The sequence below is a fragment of the Solanum pennellii genome, chromosome 5 (genome assembly GCF_001406875.1).
Source record: "Solanum pennellii chromosome 5, SPENNV200".
Lineage (NCBI taxonomy): Eukaryota > Viridiplantae > Streptophyta > Magnoliopsida > Solanales > Solanaceae > Solanum > Solanum pennellii.
The window spans coordinates 3,588,239-3,605,404 of record NC_028641.1 but is presented as its reverse complement, the minus strand read 5'-3'; the positions used below and the strand labels follow the sequence as shown (position 1 = coordinate 3,605,404).

The following is a 17,166-nucleotide window of genomic DNA, read 5'->3' as shown; positions in this document are numbered from 1 at the left end:
ATATAATATATTTTTTTATGAAATTGACTAAAATGGAAAATAATTCATATAAATTGAAACAGAGACAATATACAAATTTGATTAAAATTTAGATTCATGTATTATAAGATTCATTTGTGAAAGCATGTGTTTCAATTCCCACCTTGTAATCTCTATTCCCGTCTGCTTCAGTCTTAAAAGAAAAATATGAATCTTATAAAAAAAAGCACTTGATAATACTGCTGTTATATCCATGAACCTCAACTATTTTATCACTAGCTCAACTCGATTGAGTCAACTTAGCACAAGTTGACTCATGTAAAACATGAATCTCAACTATTCTACCATAAGAGTCCAACTCAATTAATCGAACTCAGTATAAGTTGACTCATATAAAATAAAGCAAAAAAAGAATAATGTAAATGTGATTTTTCCCCCTAAATTATATACTAAGCAAATAAAGTTTTTCCCAAAATAAAGAGAGGAAAATAAAAGCTGAATAAAAGGAAAAAAAAAAGTAACGCTTCTTATTATTCGATAGGCACAAATCTGAACGGCCGGAATTAGGGTTTTTGTAGGAAGAGGAGTAAATTGACTCTCCGTTCCGGTCGATCGGAGAAATTTCTGAGTAATGGCGAACGAGAAGGTGGAATTTCAAGTGTACAATTCAATGACGAGACAGAAGGAAGTATTCATACCGAAGGAACCTGGCAAGGTCAAAATGTACGTTTGTGGCGTTACGAGTTACGATTACAGTCATATCGGCCATGCTCGTGCCTATGTCGCCTTCGACCTTCTCTACAGGTCACATTTCTAAATTTCAATTGTAACTGCATCAGATTGTTGCTTTTTCTGGATTTGATTCAAGCTGTTTGTAGTTTTTGCTTGTTTATTTCTTGTTATGCTATTGGTGTTTAATTGGAGATTTAGCTCGTTTGGCCAAGCTTCTATGATCAGCTTATTTTGAAAAATGCTTTAAAAATAAGTACTTTTGTCGATAGGTAGTTTGTGTTTTACCAATAATTTTTTGATAGTGGTTGTAAGTGAATTTTTCTCTAAAGTGCTTTCTTTTAGGGAAAAACTACTCTTTTTTAGCTTCTGAAAAACACTTCGACTACTTTGCAGAAGCACTTATGTTTTCCGAAGTAGGCTATAAAAAGTTGGTAAGTTTGAATATATCAGTTTCATTTAGAGGACTTGAGGGATATAATTGGATTTATTACGAACTCTAACTAGTTTGATAAGAATTGGAAGTTTGATTCTGTTTGTTGTATGTGAATGAAGACACAATCAGAAATTGAGTAAAACATGTCTAATTTTGAGGAATTTGGTGGTCTAGATGTTATTATTCGGAAATGTCTAGTTTAAACCAATAAATTGGAATTGTATCAGTTAGTTGGTTTTAAGGTTTAGTTATTCTTTTTACACTTCAACTATGTTAGTTGAGTGAGATTTAGAGAATTTGTAGTTCAAGAGACCCCAAACTAGTTTGATAACTGTTTTTGCTTCTACTTTTGTAACTAATTTGCATCTTCTTGATGCCTTGAGGGGCTTTTGTTTTGATCTTCATCTGTTTAATTATGATGAGACTTATGTTATTTATCATGTGTTCTGGTATAAATCAATGTAAGTGCATTTAGATTAGTTCTTTTAGTAGTCTGTGATTGTTTTTACTTCAAATTACTCAACTGTCTGATAGGAATTTTCCATGATCTGGAATTTACAGATATCTGAAATACTTGGGATATGAGGTTATGTATGTGCGCAACTTCACCGATGTAGATGACAAGGTGAGATATACAAATTTTGGGGAGTAAGTCTCTTTTATGTTCTCTCTTCCCGAGATTAAAGGAATTTAGACCCTTCTCTTTTTATTTTTTATGGATAAGCTTGGCAGTACCAATAGCTCACTGTATATAATACATCAAACGCATGACAGCTGTTCTTTCCAGATAATTCGTAGGGCTAATGAGCTTGGAGAAGACCCAACAGCTCTGAGTGGTCGATACTGCCAAGAGTTTCTAAAAGACATGGATGATCTCCAGTGCCTCCAACCGACTCATCAGCCACGTGTTACTGAGCACATGGAGCAGATTAAGGAAATGATAGCTAAGGTACTCACATTTAGATAATCCGTTCCAAAACTTATTGTTACACTCACATTTAGATAATCCGTTCCAAAACTTATTGTTACAAGTCAAAGCTTGTTGATGTGATCCCTCCCATTTTCTCCCTGTATTCAAACCCCACTTGAGCAGAGATGAGGTCTGTTTCTCTTTAAAATATGCTATTGCAGTTTTATGATGCAAACTTTTCTCTCATTTCTTTTCCCTGGATAGAGGTTGTAATAGATTCATTTAGATAGAGATGCTTTCAGGATAATCTTGAAATCATGCATGTCATTTTGAATCTTTGATAGTGTAGGATCTAGGATTCATCTTGTTATGTTTATTTGACATTGACGTTATATGTGGTTTCTCCTGCTCTCAAATTCAATAATATGGATGCTTATCAGTTCTATAATGCAAACTTGTTTGTCAATTTCTGCTACTTCTGAAAAAAGAAGAAGTAATTAGAACTACATTCCGTGATAGCATGCTTTGCATTAAAAGGGAGTCTGGAACATTTATTCTTGTAAATAATGATAGAAGAAGTGTGTGTAGTAAGGATTAATAGTTAGGTTAGAGAAGTAAAACTCAGTGTTGGATGGGAGAAAAGTGCAAATACTGCTTAAAGTATGCAATCATATTATCTTTCTATCTTAGATTTACCTTGAGCTGCTTTTTGTTTTTTTTCTTTTATTCAGGTGTACTTTGCTTTCTTCTTAATGCTAATGATCTTGAGGTGTAACCTGCAGATTATGGCTAATGGCTGTGCATACACAATCAATGGAGATGTTTATTTCTCTGTTGATAGTTTTCCAGAGTATGGTCGATTGTCTGGACGAAAATTAGAAGATAATCGAGCTGGAGAACGAGTTGAAGTTGATTCAAGAAAGAAAAATCCTGCCGACTTTGCCTTGTGGAAGGTGCGAAGTTTTCTTTTACTTTTCTTCAGAATTAATATTTTAGTCTGACATGCCAATTTCATTTATTTACAGTCTGCAAAGCCTGGTGAACCAAGTTGGGAGAGCCCCTGGGGTCCTGGAAGACCAGGTTGGCATATAGAATGCAGTGCAATGAGTGCGCACTACCTGACACATTCCTTTGATATACATGGTGGTGGAATGGACTTGACTTTTCCTCACCATGAAAATGAGATTGCCCAGAGTTGCTCTGCTTGCCAGGAGAGTAATATTAGCTACTGGATGCATAATGGTTTTGTGAACATAGATGATGAGAAAATGTCAAAATCATTGGGGAATTTCTTCACTATACGTGAGGTAGAATATAATCTTTAGCTACTGTCTTAATATGGTTGTTTTATAAAATGTTATGGATCATAGCATGCATATTTTGTAGGTTACTCGATTGTACCATCCCCTTGCATTGAGGTACTTCTTGTTGGGGAATCACTACCGATCTCCGGTTAACTACTCAATATCACAGATAGAAATTGCTTCAGAATCTGTGTTCTACATTTATCAGGTCAGGAATACACATTTAATGTAACTTTTAATACCTCTTGTTCAATTATTTTTGCTTTAATGTTACCATTCTCAAAAAGAGTTTGATTATTTGCTTCTTGATGATTGGTATAAGCCGATTCCTATGCAATTTTTTTATTTTCCTCTTTAATTTCTGTCTGTCCATGTATGTTCCTTTTAGATCTGCAGTCGAGGCTCTTAGGATTGTGGTTCTATTGCTACTTCGCATGTACAATAGCTGAACTGAGTAATAAGATTTTAGGCTTATGTTTTCAGCAACTAACTAGTTCAATTAAAAAATGAAAGGTTGTCTGAAGCTTTTATATATATGAATGTTCATGCGACTTCAAAACCATAGTTCCCCAATTCAAATCTATAGTTAGCATCTGTCTTATTTTTAGACATTTATTCGGGTAATTTTTGTGATTGATAGACCTTACTAGATTCTGAAGAAGCCTTGTCAGCTTTCCAACAAGGAACTGAAACTGCAAAAAATGCAAAGGGGCGTGTTACCCCTCAGGCCCAAGAATGCATCAATAAGCTGCGTAATGAGTTGAAGACAAAGCTCTCTGATGACTTGCATACACCTACAATTTTAAATGCTGCTCTTCAAGAAGCCCTTAAACAAATGAATAGTTGCTTGACCATACTGAAGGTGGGAACACTACTTTCCTTTTTAACTTCTGCATATGGCTGGTGTGATAACTGAATCATTCCATTATCCCTTCATCTTTCCAGAAAAAGCAGCAAAAGCAACAACACTTATCTGCATCTTTGTCCCTGACCGAGCTCTTGAAAGAAGTGAAGGCAGTATTAGATGTTCTTGGCTTGCTTGCTGGTTCAACTTCTGCTGAGGTGCTGCCTGAATTAATACTCTCTATGTCTCAATTTTTTTGGCATTCTTTCTTTTGTTCAAAAATGACTAGTACCTTTCTATACTTAGAATTGGTTAATATTGTCATTTCCATTGTGTCAGTTGTGTTATAGCCCTCATTCCATACAAAAACAGTTTTTTTTAATACAAGTATACTTTTGGTATTTAAAATTTTATTTGGTTTATGTGTCCAAAGTTTTTCTTTCTTGGTAATCCTGTTACTAGTCAAGTAAGGCTGAACCAATTGGAATGTAGAGCACATTTGTTTCCTTTTACTATATTAGACTTTCAGATGTTGAGTCTTATTTAACTGATTTATTTTCTTCTGCAGGTTCTGCAGCAATTTAAACAGAGGGCATTGAAAAGGGCTGAGTTAACAGAGGAAGATGTTCTGCATGCAATAGAGGAAAGAGCACTAGCAAGGAAAAACAAAGATTTCGCTAGAAGCGATCAAATCAGAACTGATCTAGCTGCCAAGGGTATCTCTTTAATGGACATTACAGGGACGACAGAAACAGCTTGGAGGCCTTGTGTAAGATCCATTCAAGAACAGCCTGCCGCCCCAGCTCAACCGAAAAAGTCTGCAGCAGCAGTGCAAGAACAGCCTGTTGCACCATCTCAACAAAAGCAGCCCTCTGCAGCACCACAACAAGAACAGCCTGCCGCCCCAGCTCAACCGAAAAAGTCTGCAGCAGCAGTGCAAGAACAGCCTGTTGCACCATCTCAACAAAAGCAGCCCTCTGCAGCACCACAACAAGAACAGCCCGCTGCTGCGCCAGCTCAACAAGATCATACTACGGTGCCACCTCAGTAGCCCTTCTCTGATTACTCGTATCGAATTTCATTTTTGGAGTTATTTGCATACTTAATTGAACTCGTTAACTTGTGAACTAGAAATTTTATGGATGAGACATACATGATACTATTTGTTGCGCTGGGCATGTAACTAAGATGAGCAGAATAATTCTCTTTACAAGAAAGAGCCTGAGGCTTAACGCCCACTTCCTATTACATTTCACGGCACATTTTTGCCTTGCCTTGGATTAAGCGATCCAATTGACATGTAAACTGTATCATTGTTGTACTGATAATACTTATGAATATGCTGGCACAACCAGTTTTTGACTATTTGGAGATATTCTTATAGCTATTTCACTCTACTGATTGCATAAAAGTGGTGCTAATATGTGTTCTATTTTTGTTCTTATGAAGTAGCATTCCTTCTTGCCATGTTCATTCTTTTTGGTTGCTTGTTACTTGGTTCTATAATCTTGTTCATACTTATCAGTAGTAGCCTATATTAATACTTCTAAAGTTCTTTTTTTTGCACAAGTGGTGGAATGAAAATGTCTTGTTTGGATCGAAGTCCTATTCCTGGAACTACATTGAGTATGTTGTTGTGTGTCTTGTCTGGGCATGCATAATAATTTCGAGTCCCATGAGCCTCGCATAAACTTTTTTTTTCCTGACGACTTCTAATGGTTCATTAGAAACAATCTTTCTACCTCAGAAAGGTAAGATTAATGTCTGCGTACATTCTATTGTTTTCAGACATCACTTGTGTAATTACATTGAATATGTTGTTGTTCCATCATCCATATCATGACTCCATGTAGCCTCTTTGAACATATTTAAAACATATTAGACTTTAAAAATTATTTAAAGGTTAGCCAGTTTTTGCAATAGTCAATTTGTAGTCGATATGTTCTATATAAAAAAAGACCCCATGCAACGATAGTGAATTCTTTTTTAGAGACCCTACTTCACTCTGACTTAGACCTTTAGTGTTTCTTCTTTAGACCTTCGGGTCAACTTCAGATGATCAGGTCTAAACTTAGATCCCGAACCGAATTCAAACTTTAGACTCATTTGGGTCAGAAGTTAATTTTTAGATGGTTAAATTCTAAAGACGTGTGTAAATTTTAGGGGTCCTAAAACGGCTATTTTGTGCAATTCCTCCCCAAATCAATTGGGCTACATTTAGTTAATATGGACCATATGGCCCAAATTCTAAAATCAGGTTTTGATTTGGTCCAATGCTACAAATAGGGATGAAAACAGGACGGGGCGAAGAATAATAATTTATAAAGCTAAATGATGGAAAATTTTTTTTTTGAAAAAATATTTTTGCAAGCTCTGAACTTTGAACGAAAATGCTGGGAAGAATTAGAAGAAAACTTGAGCGAGTCGCGATGGGATCGATGGATCGATGGGAGTAGGGTAGGTTGAAAAAAAAAACATAATTGATTTTGTATGAGACGTAAAATCAGTATACAATATATGAGTTTTTGGGAACTCAATAGCTTTTGTAAAGTATATATAAAATGTTTATAAATACTTGATTATAAACTAAGTTATTACTGCAGAAACTCATAAATTTCAATAAAATTTAAATTTTTAATTTATTTCTAATTAATTTAACATAAACATCGAGCACAAATAATATTTTTTCTTAACCCAAATATATCATGAAACATGTGTATCTCACACCTAGAGTCATGCCACTAACTTTGCTTGACAAATCACAATCAGAGCTTGAAGAAATTAAAAATCTCAAGTCCTATGATATGACACCATTATCATTAACATTATTACATGTCTTATTTTCTCTATTTTTAAGAATATTTGAACTTATTTTGGGTCCCACTAACTATACGTATAAGGGGTTCATCTGAATTTTTTTATAAAAAATATCGCATATGAAATTAAAATTGTTTTATTTATATATATAATTTTTCTCAATTTTTATATATTTTTAATTTTATTAATAAAAATCCTGATATCGTCGTAAAATTTGGATACTAATAACAAGTTGTCAATTTAAGGACTTGACTTGAATTTTAAATTTCGAATAACGCCGCAAAGTGGGAAAAAAATTAAAGGTGAAAATAATAAGGGATAATATGTCCACATTGTTGGACTTTTCATTTTTTTTTCCACAAAGAAAATGTATAATTTTTTTGATAGTACATATGAAGTGTCATCATGATTCATGAGTTTGTCTTGAGGAAACTATATTGTAAACATGAAATAATTTCCTTTTTTGCTTTCTTTCTTTAGTCTTTACGTTAGTTAGTTGATTATACGCGGATTAACGAGAAATATGTCATTTATTGTGTTGCTAAGTCAAGTTATAAATTCTTTTTAATGAGATTGTCCACTTTTATACGAAAAGTCATTTTATTTCTATCAATTAACAATTTATTTTTTCTACTTTTTCAATATGAAGAAGATAAAAGATCGTTTTATTCAAAAATTGTGAAATTCCTTATATTTCATTTCACACCTTGAATGAATCCTTCTTATAGAAATAAACATGTTTTCACTAACAATGTAAATAATGTTTCTTTTTTTGAGTACTTTCGCGAATATAATTTGTAATTTATAACTTGTAATGAAATTGCGATGATTTTTAAAAAAAATCTTAATACTTGAATTTCTTGTAGTAATTGGAAATATTGGGCCTTAAGTTTAGTAGATTGGATATTGGGCCCAACTTCGATGTACCCATTTTGATTGGATTTACATCAAAGCCTTGCACCAACATGTATTACAAGTTAGTTTCCGCATATTTCGATTAATTTTATGAGTTATTTGTTTTCTTTTACTAACATAGGTATAGTATACGGTTACTCCATTAACACCTCGATACAACAAAAGAAATCATTTTGTTTTTTTGCCTTCATTGAGTTTTAGCAGCGATATCATGATTCTCAATACACGTTAGCTATAACTAGGTTACTGATTACGACCTTGAGTGCAACTATGATTGAATTAAATCGCGTCTAATGTTGAAATCAAATTAATGAAACAAGTCATGTCTCTCATATGTATATTCATAGTTCAATCAATTGATATATATTCTCACATTACTTTGAATCGTCAAAATTAATTATTTGATTTTGACATAACATCGACTGAAAGTAAATATTAAAGAGAGGTCTTAGATAAGTCTAAGACAATCCAATTTATTTTAAGTCATCCTAATTGCTATCTACTATATTATAATAATCATACACATTTTAATTATAAAAAAAAAGGACATTACTAATTGGTTCTCTAATTAATAACAAATACATTATTGTATTGTACACTAATTAATAGATCTCTCGAAAGGTCATCTTAGGTTATCTATTCCTTGAATATAATTGTATATTATATAGTTGATCACTTAATTAAAATAAAATAGAATGACCTAATGTGTATAACATATAAGACATTCAAACTCACTTTGAACTACAAATAATACTTTAATTAATATTCGTCCTATATATATATATATATATATATAAACTTGACTTCTCGTTGAACCAAAGTCCTTTATTTTTTCCTAATTATGCCAATAAAAATATTGCATAATTAAAGTGATTAATTCCAAACACCTCAAATTAATTTTTTTTTGTTTAATTAATCCTAGCCTTGACCAAGATCACATGCCTAAGATGTCTATATGCGTGTGTTTTTACATGTATACGTTGATTATACGATATTTATTTGAGCTGACAATTTATTAGAAATAATCTCACTTATTCAGATTTTATTTATAGAATTATACTGAATATGTTAATTTTATTCGATATTATACGAAGTTCTATAAAATACTTTTTTGAAAAATATTTGTATACTTTTATGTTACTATAGTGACTTAATCAGAGCTGGATTCTTTTGTGATCAAGATTCTAATCACAATTTATTTAATTTCTATTAAAATATATATATATATCTATAAAGTATTCAAAATGTATGAGAAGATATGCTTTTGTTAATAGTTTAACTTTACATTAAAAATAAATAATGAAAGATATGAATATTAAAAAACACGTGGCATGTTATAATATTACTTGGAGCCCACAAAAGTCGAAAGCACCTAGTAGAAATTCATTAAATTAAATTAGATTATAATACACTAATTTGTATGATTAATTTATCAAATCCCATCACATTCACTACTTGAAAATTATACCGTTTTATTAAAAAAAATAAAAATTAGTGATTATTTTCACAAGAAATAAAGAAAATTACGAAGTTTTTCAATATTTTCAGCAAGAATCTATATTCCACTATATATTTTCTTAATGAGCGAATTCGATGAAAAATAAATAAAAAATTATGTTTTTAAGGTACAAATTTTTTATTGATTCGTGATGAAAAAATTCTCTATTTTCTAGTGATTAATTATCTGAAAAGATCTCCCAATTACTAATTAAGTTAGTTGTTTTTGCACGACATATTAAGTGGTGTTTATGTACTTTATTTATTTTATTATTGATATAACCCTAAATCAAATCACATTAAAATTTGTCTTATTGATTGACTAATCCCCTCCTAATTCACGGGTTTTCCTTAATGAATTAATTAATTACTAATCGTAATTTCAAAATCAAAAAAAGGTTATGATGGGATTGACATCTAACATAATTAAAATAGTCTAGATGTGTCTACTCTATAAACTAGGGTTCATTTTATTAGACTATTATGTAATTAATTAATTAATTAATTAATCCCCTAGCTAATAGATTAATAATCAACGTACATATATAATTTAAATGTAATAAGAGTTTTATAAAAAATATTTAATAATTAAGGCACTTATAGGATAATTGTGTCAGCATGTCTTTTGATAAATTATATAATTAACAACATGATAAAGATCGACGACAACAATCATGAGGTGCAGAATTACAAAGGAACTCGATATCTGAGCTGATGAGAGCTAATATAAATTGTTTGATATTAGTTAAGGTGTGTGTTGCTACCACAGAGAGGTACTCTATATCTGAACTGATGAAAGCTTGTAAAAATCTTATATTAGTTAAAGTAAGTAATATCTGATTTAAATATCACAATTATTGATTATTTATAACTAATTGTCATTTCACAAGACTTATGCATTACTCTTTAATTATTATATGATTAAAGAGTAGGTAGGTGTCACTTGGAATACATGTATGGACTTATATTGAGTCATACCCACATTGTTTGGATTAATTAAATTATGCTTTTTGAAAACATCCCAAAAAGGAGATTACAACTTGAAAATTAAGTCAAAATTGTTGGGTATTAACTATAATTAATTTTTTTTTTTTGGATCTTTCCAAAGTAATGGTTCCAAAAAGGAAGTAAGATGACTAGAAAGTTAATGATTTAATTATATTTATTTTGTACATTATGATGGGATCATGTCTGAAATATAATATAATTTAAAATCCATGCAATTACTTCTAATTGGTTGATTAATATTGATAAACACAAGATGGTGGGCCATAATTAGGATTTGGGAGATCTTTGAACAATAATATTGCCATCACTTTCAATCAACAACAAAGAAAATTAATTACATGATTAAGATCCCCCTTAAGTAAAAGTGTTTTAAATAGTAGTATTAATCAAGATTATGGAATACCATTAACAAGAAAAAAGGAACAACTTGTTTAAGGACAGTTTTTGTTAATTAATCAACAAGAGAACTTGACAAATGTGATTGGACAAGTATAATATGCTTGCTAGCTACCACATCCTAAAAATAGATTTATTTCTACTCGATATTTATATTAAATCAAACATTTTAAATCTAAAAAGTTATAACTGAAGCGAGATTGATACATATTACTTAATCATAACTATCTAATTTAAAATTGTATACACGATATACATCTTACATTAATCAATCCGATATAAATATCAAATGCATATATTTCCCTATCACGCTACAATATACAAACAAAAATTTATAACATCATAGGCAAATCACACATCAACAAAATAGGGCAAATATATCAATCGAGTACATAAGTAAACAAGGTTCTAGACCTCGTAACTCATTTTGATACTGAGCTGATGACTAAAAATTATAGCGAATAATATCACTAGCAGACTGAGCTGAACCAATATTTTTTTATAACTAAAAGATGGAGGTAGTGGTTATTCTAGTATAAGTAGGACCCAAATATGGCTAATGTGACATTGTTCTTGGTTCCTAGATTCCTATATATACTACAATTGGGTTTGTTTCAATAGTGTGAGGCACATTCACATGTGCTTCTTCCTAATATAATTTCACTAGCCATGTGCATGCAAAAACCCTAATATTTTAACATGACTTTGGCTCTTCTTTGCAACTGTTATCCTAAGTATACCATGTTTCAATATTAAAATAAAAAAAACTTTTTGGTTCTATGAATCTATTCATTCCTATAGAATTATAATAATAGAGTCTCACTTACATATATAAGACAACCCTAAAGCATAGCATATGTTTCAATATAAAATGTAAGTAACCTTAGGACACTTGCATATATAAGACAACCAAAGTCCTTAATTAGTTATACATATAATCCTTTTTTATTATTCTTAGGAAGTAAAATAATCTAGAATCTAAAATCACTAAAAGGTATAAGCTGATGAGATGGATGAGATCACCCAAACCCTATGACAAAGTCTCTGGTTCCACTATAATAAAAATAACTTTTTTAGTGGCATTAAATATTGATACTAATAAAGAGTGCTAAAATTTTTATCGGCATTAGTTAAGTGCCATTAGAATCAGTATCGCTAAAGGCTTTAGGGACATATACAAAGAGTGACAATTGCCGTTAAAAATACATATTTAGCGGCAATTAAGAATTAAAAGCAATAGTCATTTTTATTGTAGTGTTTGTTGCCTTGAATCCTGATAGAAAGCACTTTCCTTTTGAACAAGTTTCACAACACAAATCTTGATTAGTCAAACTAGCGAATTACGAATATCAGATGGTTAAACAAAAGAAAAAAATTGTCCCTGGCCTTTTTCTTTTTCTCTTGGTTACTTAGATTTAGAAGTGAAGTTAATTAAGGGAGAAATGAACTTATTCTTGTCAACTATTTGAGTACCAGAAATAGGTTTAATTTAGTCTCATGGTAGATTAGATTAATGGTACAAGAACTAGTTAAACTTGTAAGAAAGTTTGAAATTAAAGGTGTGAATTTTCAAACCTAATTCTCAATCAACTAAAACCAATACTACTCATCCCAAGTCATACAACTAACTAGGGGCGGTTTCGTGTAACTAGGGGCGCAAGAGGTTCATTCAAATTCTTTTTTTTTTAAAAATAATATAATTCTACGTCTACAAGACTAAAATTATTTTCATTTATTTAATATATAAATGTTGAAACTACCTGTCTTGATTGACTACTTCATATGTTTATTTCTTTATATTTTGATTTTTTTCAATAAAAATTTTGACTCCACCACATTAACAAACTTCATAGAAATGGACAATATAATCACACACTTTGGTTGTTGAAATATTAGATGTCATGGAATATTTTCCTACACGATGAGTCTAAAAATGAATACTATCAAGATGTTGGCATGTTGCATGATTTAGACAAAGAGTTGAGTTTTCTTTATACTCTAAGTCTTGGTTTAACAATTTGTTTCAAAACTTGTGTACCATTTTCAATTGACCATCTATTAGTAATTAGTTTACAATAAGTTCCTTCATTCTTAGTCGTTCGTATTCGAGCTATGAAAAATGAAAAAAAAAATCAATTTAATGGATCTTATATATGTCAAACGAATTTGAATTAGTCAGATTAATAAATGACAATGAATCCTACGTAACACGAATTTCTATTTATCATATATTTTCTCCCATTTGGATCTATTATAGTAAAAAAAGCAAACCAAAAAAAGAAAAGATGAAAGAAAAGACTTTCCTTAATGGAAGAAAAAGGAGGGGAAGAAAAAATAATCAAAAGTTCTTTTTTTTTCTATGGTCAAGATTCTATTTGATTTTTAAATAAAATAATAGAGAAGAAATGAAATAAATCTTTGACAGCTTCATTTATGTGTTTACAAAATATTGCAACTTAGAAAACCCTAAAGTTAATTAAGTCCAAAATTTTTAGTATGCATAGCCACTTAGTTTTGACAAGCTTGCAAAATAAACCTAAGAGGAAGTCCAAAAGTTGTGTGGTTTATTAGGCACTTCTAGTAAAGTCTCAACCACTAATTAGTAGTGCTAAGTTAATTTCACACTCTTCGATCCGATTAATTTAAATTTGTATCGCACATAAATGAATGAGTAAATACTCATAACACGAGTTTTTCATTACAAGATTCGAACCCGATCTGATTAAGAGTGAAAATATTAGATCATTCATCTCGATATATTTTTTTCAAGGTATAAAATATTCGATCATGTCTGACTTGAATAATTCTAATTCATTTTGCATACTCGGCCAATAGAAGGAAACAAGTATGTACTCTATATCAAGTTTTCTTCGTTTTTAAGTCTTGAAATCGATCTGATTAAAAATAAAGAGATCTCATCAATTCCATTACGTTCCAAATAACTTTATTAAATACTTTGTTTTACAAGTCAAACCAACTTCTTGAGCCCCATATAGAAGGGCTAATTATATTGTGGCCCAATCCTTTGCTTCATTTCTATACATTTTCAATTTTCTAATATTCCCACCAAAGATAAGATAAAGAAACAAAAGTGAAAATCATTAGATCCATATACATATATGATAAATATGATTAGACCTAAACATATTTTAAACTTGAATTATAGGCAGTTAGGTTTAGTGTTGAGAAAAAAAAATTCTCTTATAAGCTTTCATTATAGGACCTAATCTAAGTCTAATTAACTCCTAAATCTAGATGTCATAATTTCAGGTTAATTTAACGAACCCAATAATTACCATTGTACTATATAATGTATAATAATATATTGACCCTACACATATATATTTATGATGCATGATTTTTTGTTGACTTTTTGAAATTTTTGTTTTTGAGGATAGGTATCATAATTACCAAGAAAGAAAAGCTAAAAATTCTATTTTAAACGATAAAATTCATTGCTAATCTTATTTAACGACAGATTATTAAAAAATATTGTTAGCTATCAGTAATTTAGAACCGAAAAGTATTATTTGTTCGATTTTTTTCCCCCTAATTTCTTTAGTCATTGAATCATATACTATTATTATGGTTAAATTAAGAAGTCTATAAATAAATTATTCCTAACTACGATAATGTACCATTTTTCAAAAAATAATTTTTTCAAAAACACATAATGCAATAAAAAAAATTATATGATATTTTAATTTTTTTTTAAAAATTGTTTTAAGGCAACGCATAATAGTATTTTGTTATGCTTTCTATTGTATTTTATCATGACTTCTTTACTTTCGTTATTTTTTCTCCGCACTATTTTAAACTGTTTTTTCTCGAATTGATGATTTATCAAAAACGTACTCTTTATCTTCGAGACAGAATTACGATATGCCTACACTCTACCTTCAAAAATTAGCTTCTCTTGTGTAGTTAGTAAGATTTTGAAAGATCACTTGCTATGAAGAAAAAAATAAAAGCACAAATTATTTTTTTTAATAAAAGAAAATGGTTATCAACGTCAATCACGCAAACATAAAAAAAAAAATTAAAAAATTGATCATCAATGAGTTATATTTGTGGGGTTCAAATTTGAAGTTTGTAATACTGATAACTTTTAGAACATTGTTATGTTAGTTCATTCATTCATTTTAGTCATAATGTTGTGATTCCTTTTCTCCCCTCCGATGACGGAGAATCAAACTCTTATTAATAACGTAACAGATCAATTTAAATAAACTACTTAGATTCCGATGAGAATTAAGCTAAAATCTTATCAAAATCGTCCCTCCTAAATATGACTTATTGCTTAACACCATACACAAATAATTATTGTCAACATAATTTAATAATATTTCTATTAAAGAAACTCTATGTCTCTTAGTTTATATCTTCCTATTTTAGGTAAATTAGATAAATATTTACTTATTTAAGGCAGACAAAGGGTATCGTTCGATCTCTTTTTTATTAATATTGGTATATTACAATAATAATTCCCTCTTGTCTTTTGGATTTGCATAATGTAAGTATATACTAAAAGAAGAAAGTAATAAAGTTAACTTTATTTATTAATAGGTAATTATAGATATTTTTTTTTACAAGAAATATTAAATAATAACATGATAAAAATACGAATTAACGTACTATTTAAGTTTAGATTATAATAATAGTGTAACACAACCTAACTCTATCAATTTATATAAAGTAAATTTTCTATTTAGACATCTTAGATAATTTCGTAAAGATTTTAAAGTTTTTTCCACTAATGAAATTAAGAAAATATTTATTAAATATATAATTAATAAATTTCTTGGTGAGTATTAATAGTAACTTTTTATTATAAGGTAAAATTTATCAATAGTGTACAAAGATCGATCTTTTATTATACTATGATTAAACGCGAAGATAAAAAGTAAAATATAAGTTTGATTCAGATAAATTTAACAGATTTGTTTTGGATATAATTTTTTTAAGAAAACATTGAATTATATAAGTATAACTTAGATATGTTATTATTACTCGTTATTTGAGAATTTAAAATTCGTAAAATTTAAATCTCGATTCTAGTTTCAAATACAATAGTATGTAAACTTATATTCATTCACAAAAGCCACCGGCATTTATATATGTTCACCACTTTATAGGCAACTTTAACCTAAAATCTAATATGATATTCTGTCCCCTAATCCAATCATCATACATTTGGATTTCTCTTGAATTTTCCATCTAGTTTATTTCATAAAAAGCAAAAAAATAATAATAGCAATCGTCTATTCGAATAAGCTGAGATATTTCAGAATCATTAACGATTAGAAATAAAGATTTTATTTACTATAAATCAATAAAAAATTGTGTTATATAACGTAAATTTTCCACTCACTGAATCAATTCATTGAAAAAATGCATAATGAGAATTAGATTCTCACTTAAACGTAGAAAACTCTTTATTTTTTTCCTAAGAAAACATTATTATTTTTGTTTTTCGTTTTTATTAATTCAATTAAAATATCAATAAAAATAATCACAAGGTATTTTTCAGTGAAAGTTCAATAAAAAAACAATAATTTTTTATCGATACACTAACGTTTACATTTTTCCTAAAAAAATATTTTAAAATTATTATTTCATAATAACAAATCGAATCAAACCAACTCGCACCGTAAAGTGGAATGAAACTGGAAAAATTGCACAGCAAAAAGAAAGGTAAAACAGTGCATGTAACTCAAATCATTTGATAGTTCTCAACAACCCTACAACTTTCACATGCATCACACTTTATTCAATATTTTCTTGAAAATAATGACAATTTTTTAAAGCACTTTCAAGAAAATAATTTATTTTTTTTATATTAAAAGAAAAAAAAAACAGAAAAACAACTTTGACATATAACTTCCCTTGCCCCCACCTATATATAAGTTTATATATATGTCCTACTAATTAACTACACTTTGTGTTTCCACTTCGTGTCACTAAAAAATGTCGTTTTCTTAGATCTTAAATCTTCATTCTTCTCATTTTTTTATCGTAAATTCATGATTTAAAATTTATAATCGATTATATTATAATAGTTTGTGGTATAAAATGTTTAAGAAATAATTTTTATGTGACTAAAAAATAATATTTATGACTCTGCGAATGCTTTATGTAATTTCACTATATATATTATCATTATTGTTATTATTATTATTATTATACCTTATATAACACACAGTCGTTATATTATTTATCCATGAGACATTGGGACCCCTTGACCCTAGTGTTGATCTTGAGTCATATTCTTAAAAAGAAAAAAAGCTTACACTCTCTTTTCTTTCTCCTTGAGATGTCATCAACCAATATA

General features: G+C 29.6%; 1 protein-coding gene across 2 annotated transcripts; it reads left to right on the top strand.

Moving 5' to 3' along the window:
• Window positions 1-462: 462 nt before the first annotated feature.
• On the top strand, window positions 463-5,589 carry LOC107020568 (cysteine--tRNA ligase 2, cytoplasmic). Of its 2 annotated transcripts, XM_027917151.1 has the most exons (10): window positions 463-783; window positions 1,706-1,769; window positions 1,932-2,093; window positions 2,837-3,007; window positions 3,080-3,361; window positions 3,441-3,566; window positions 3,999-4,220; window positions 4,304-4,420; window positions 4,771-5,018; window positions 5,124-5,589. In XM_027917151.1, exons 1-10 carry the CDS (start codon window positions 611-613, stop codon window positions 5,251-5,253), a joined length of 1,695 nt encoding a protein of 564 aa, XP_027772952.1. In that variant the 5' UTR covers window positions 463-610; the 3' UTR covers window positions 5,254-5,589. The 2 variants fall into 2 exon arrangements, with proteins under 2 accessions (XP_027772952.1, XP_015076469.1); XM_015220983.2 differs by having other exon boundaries at window positions 464-783; window positions 4,771-5,589.
• Window positions 5,590-17,166: the final 11,577 nt, after the last annotated feature.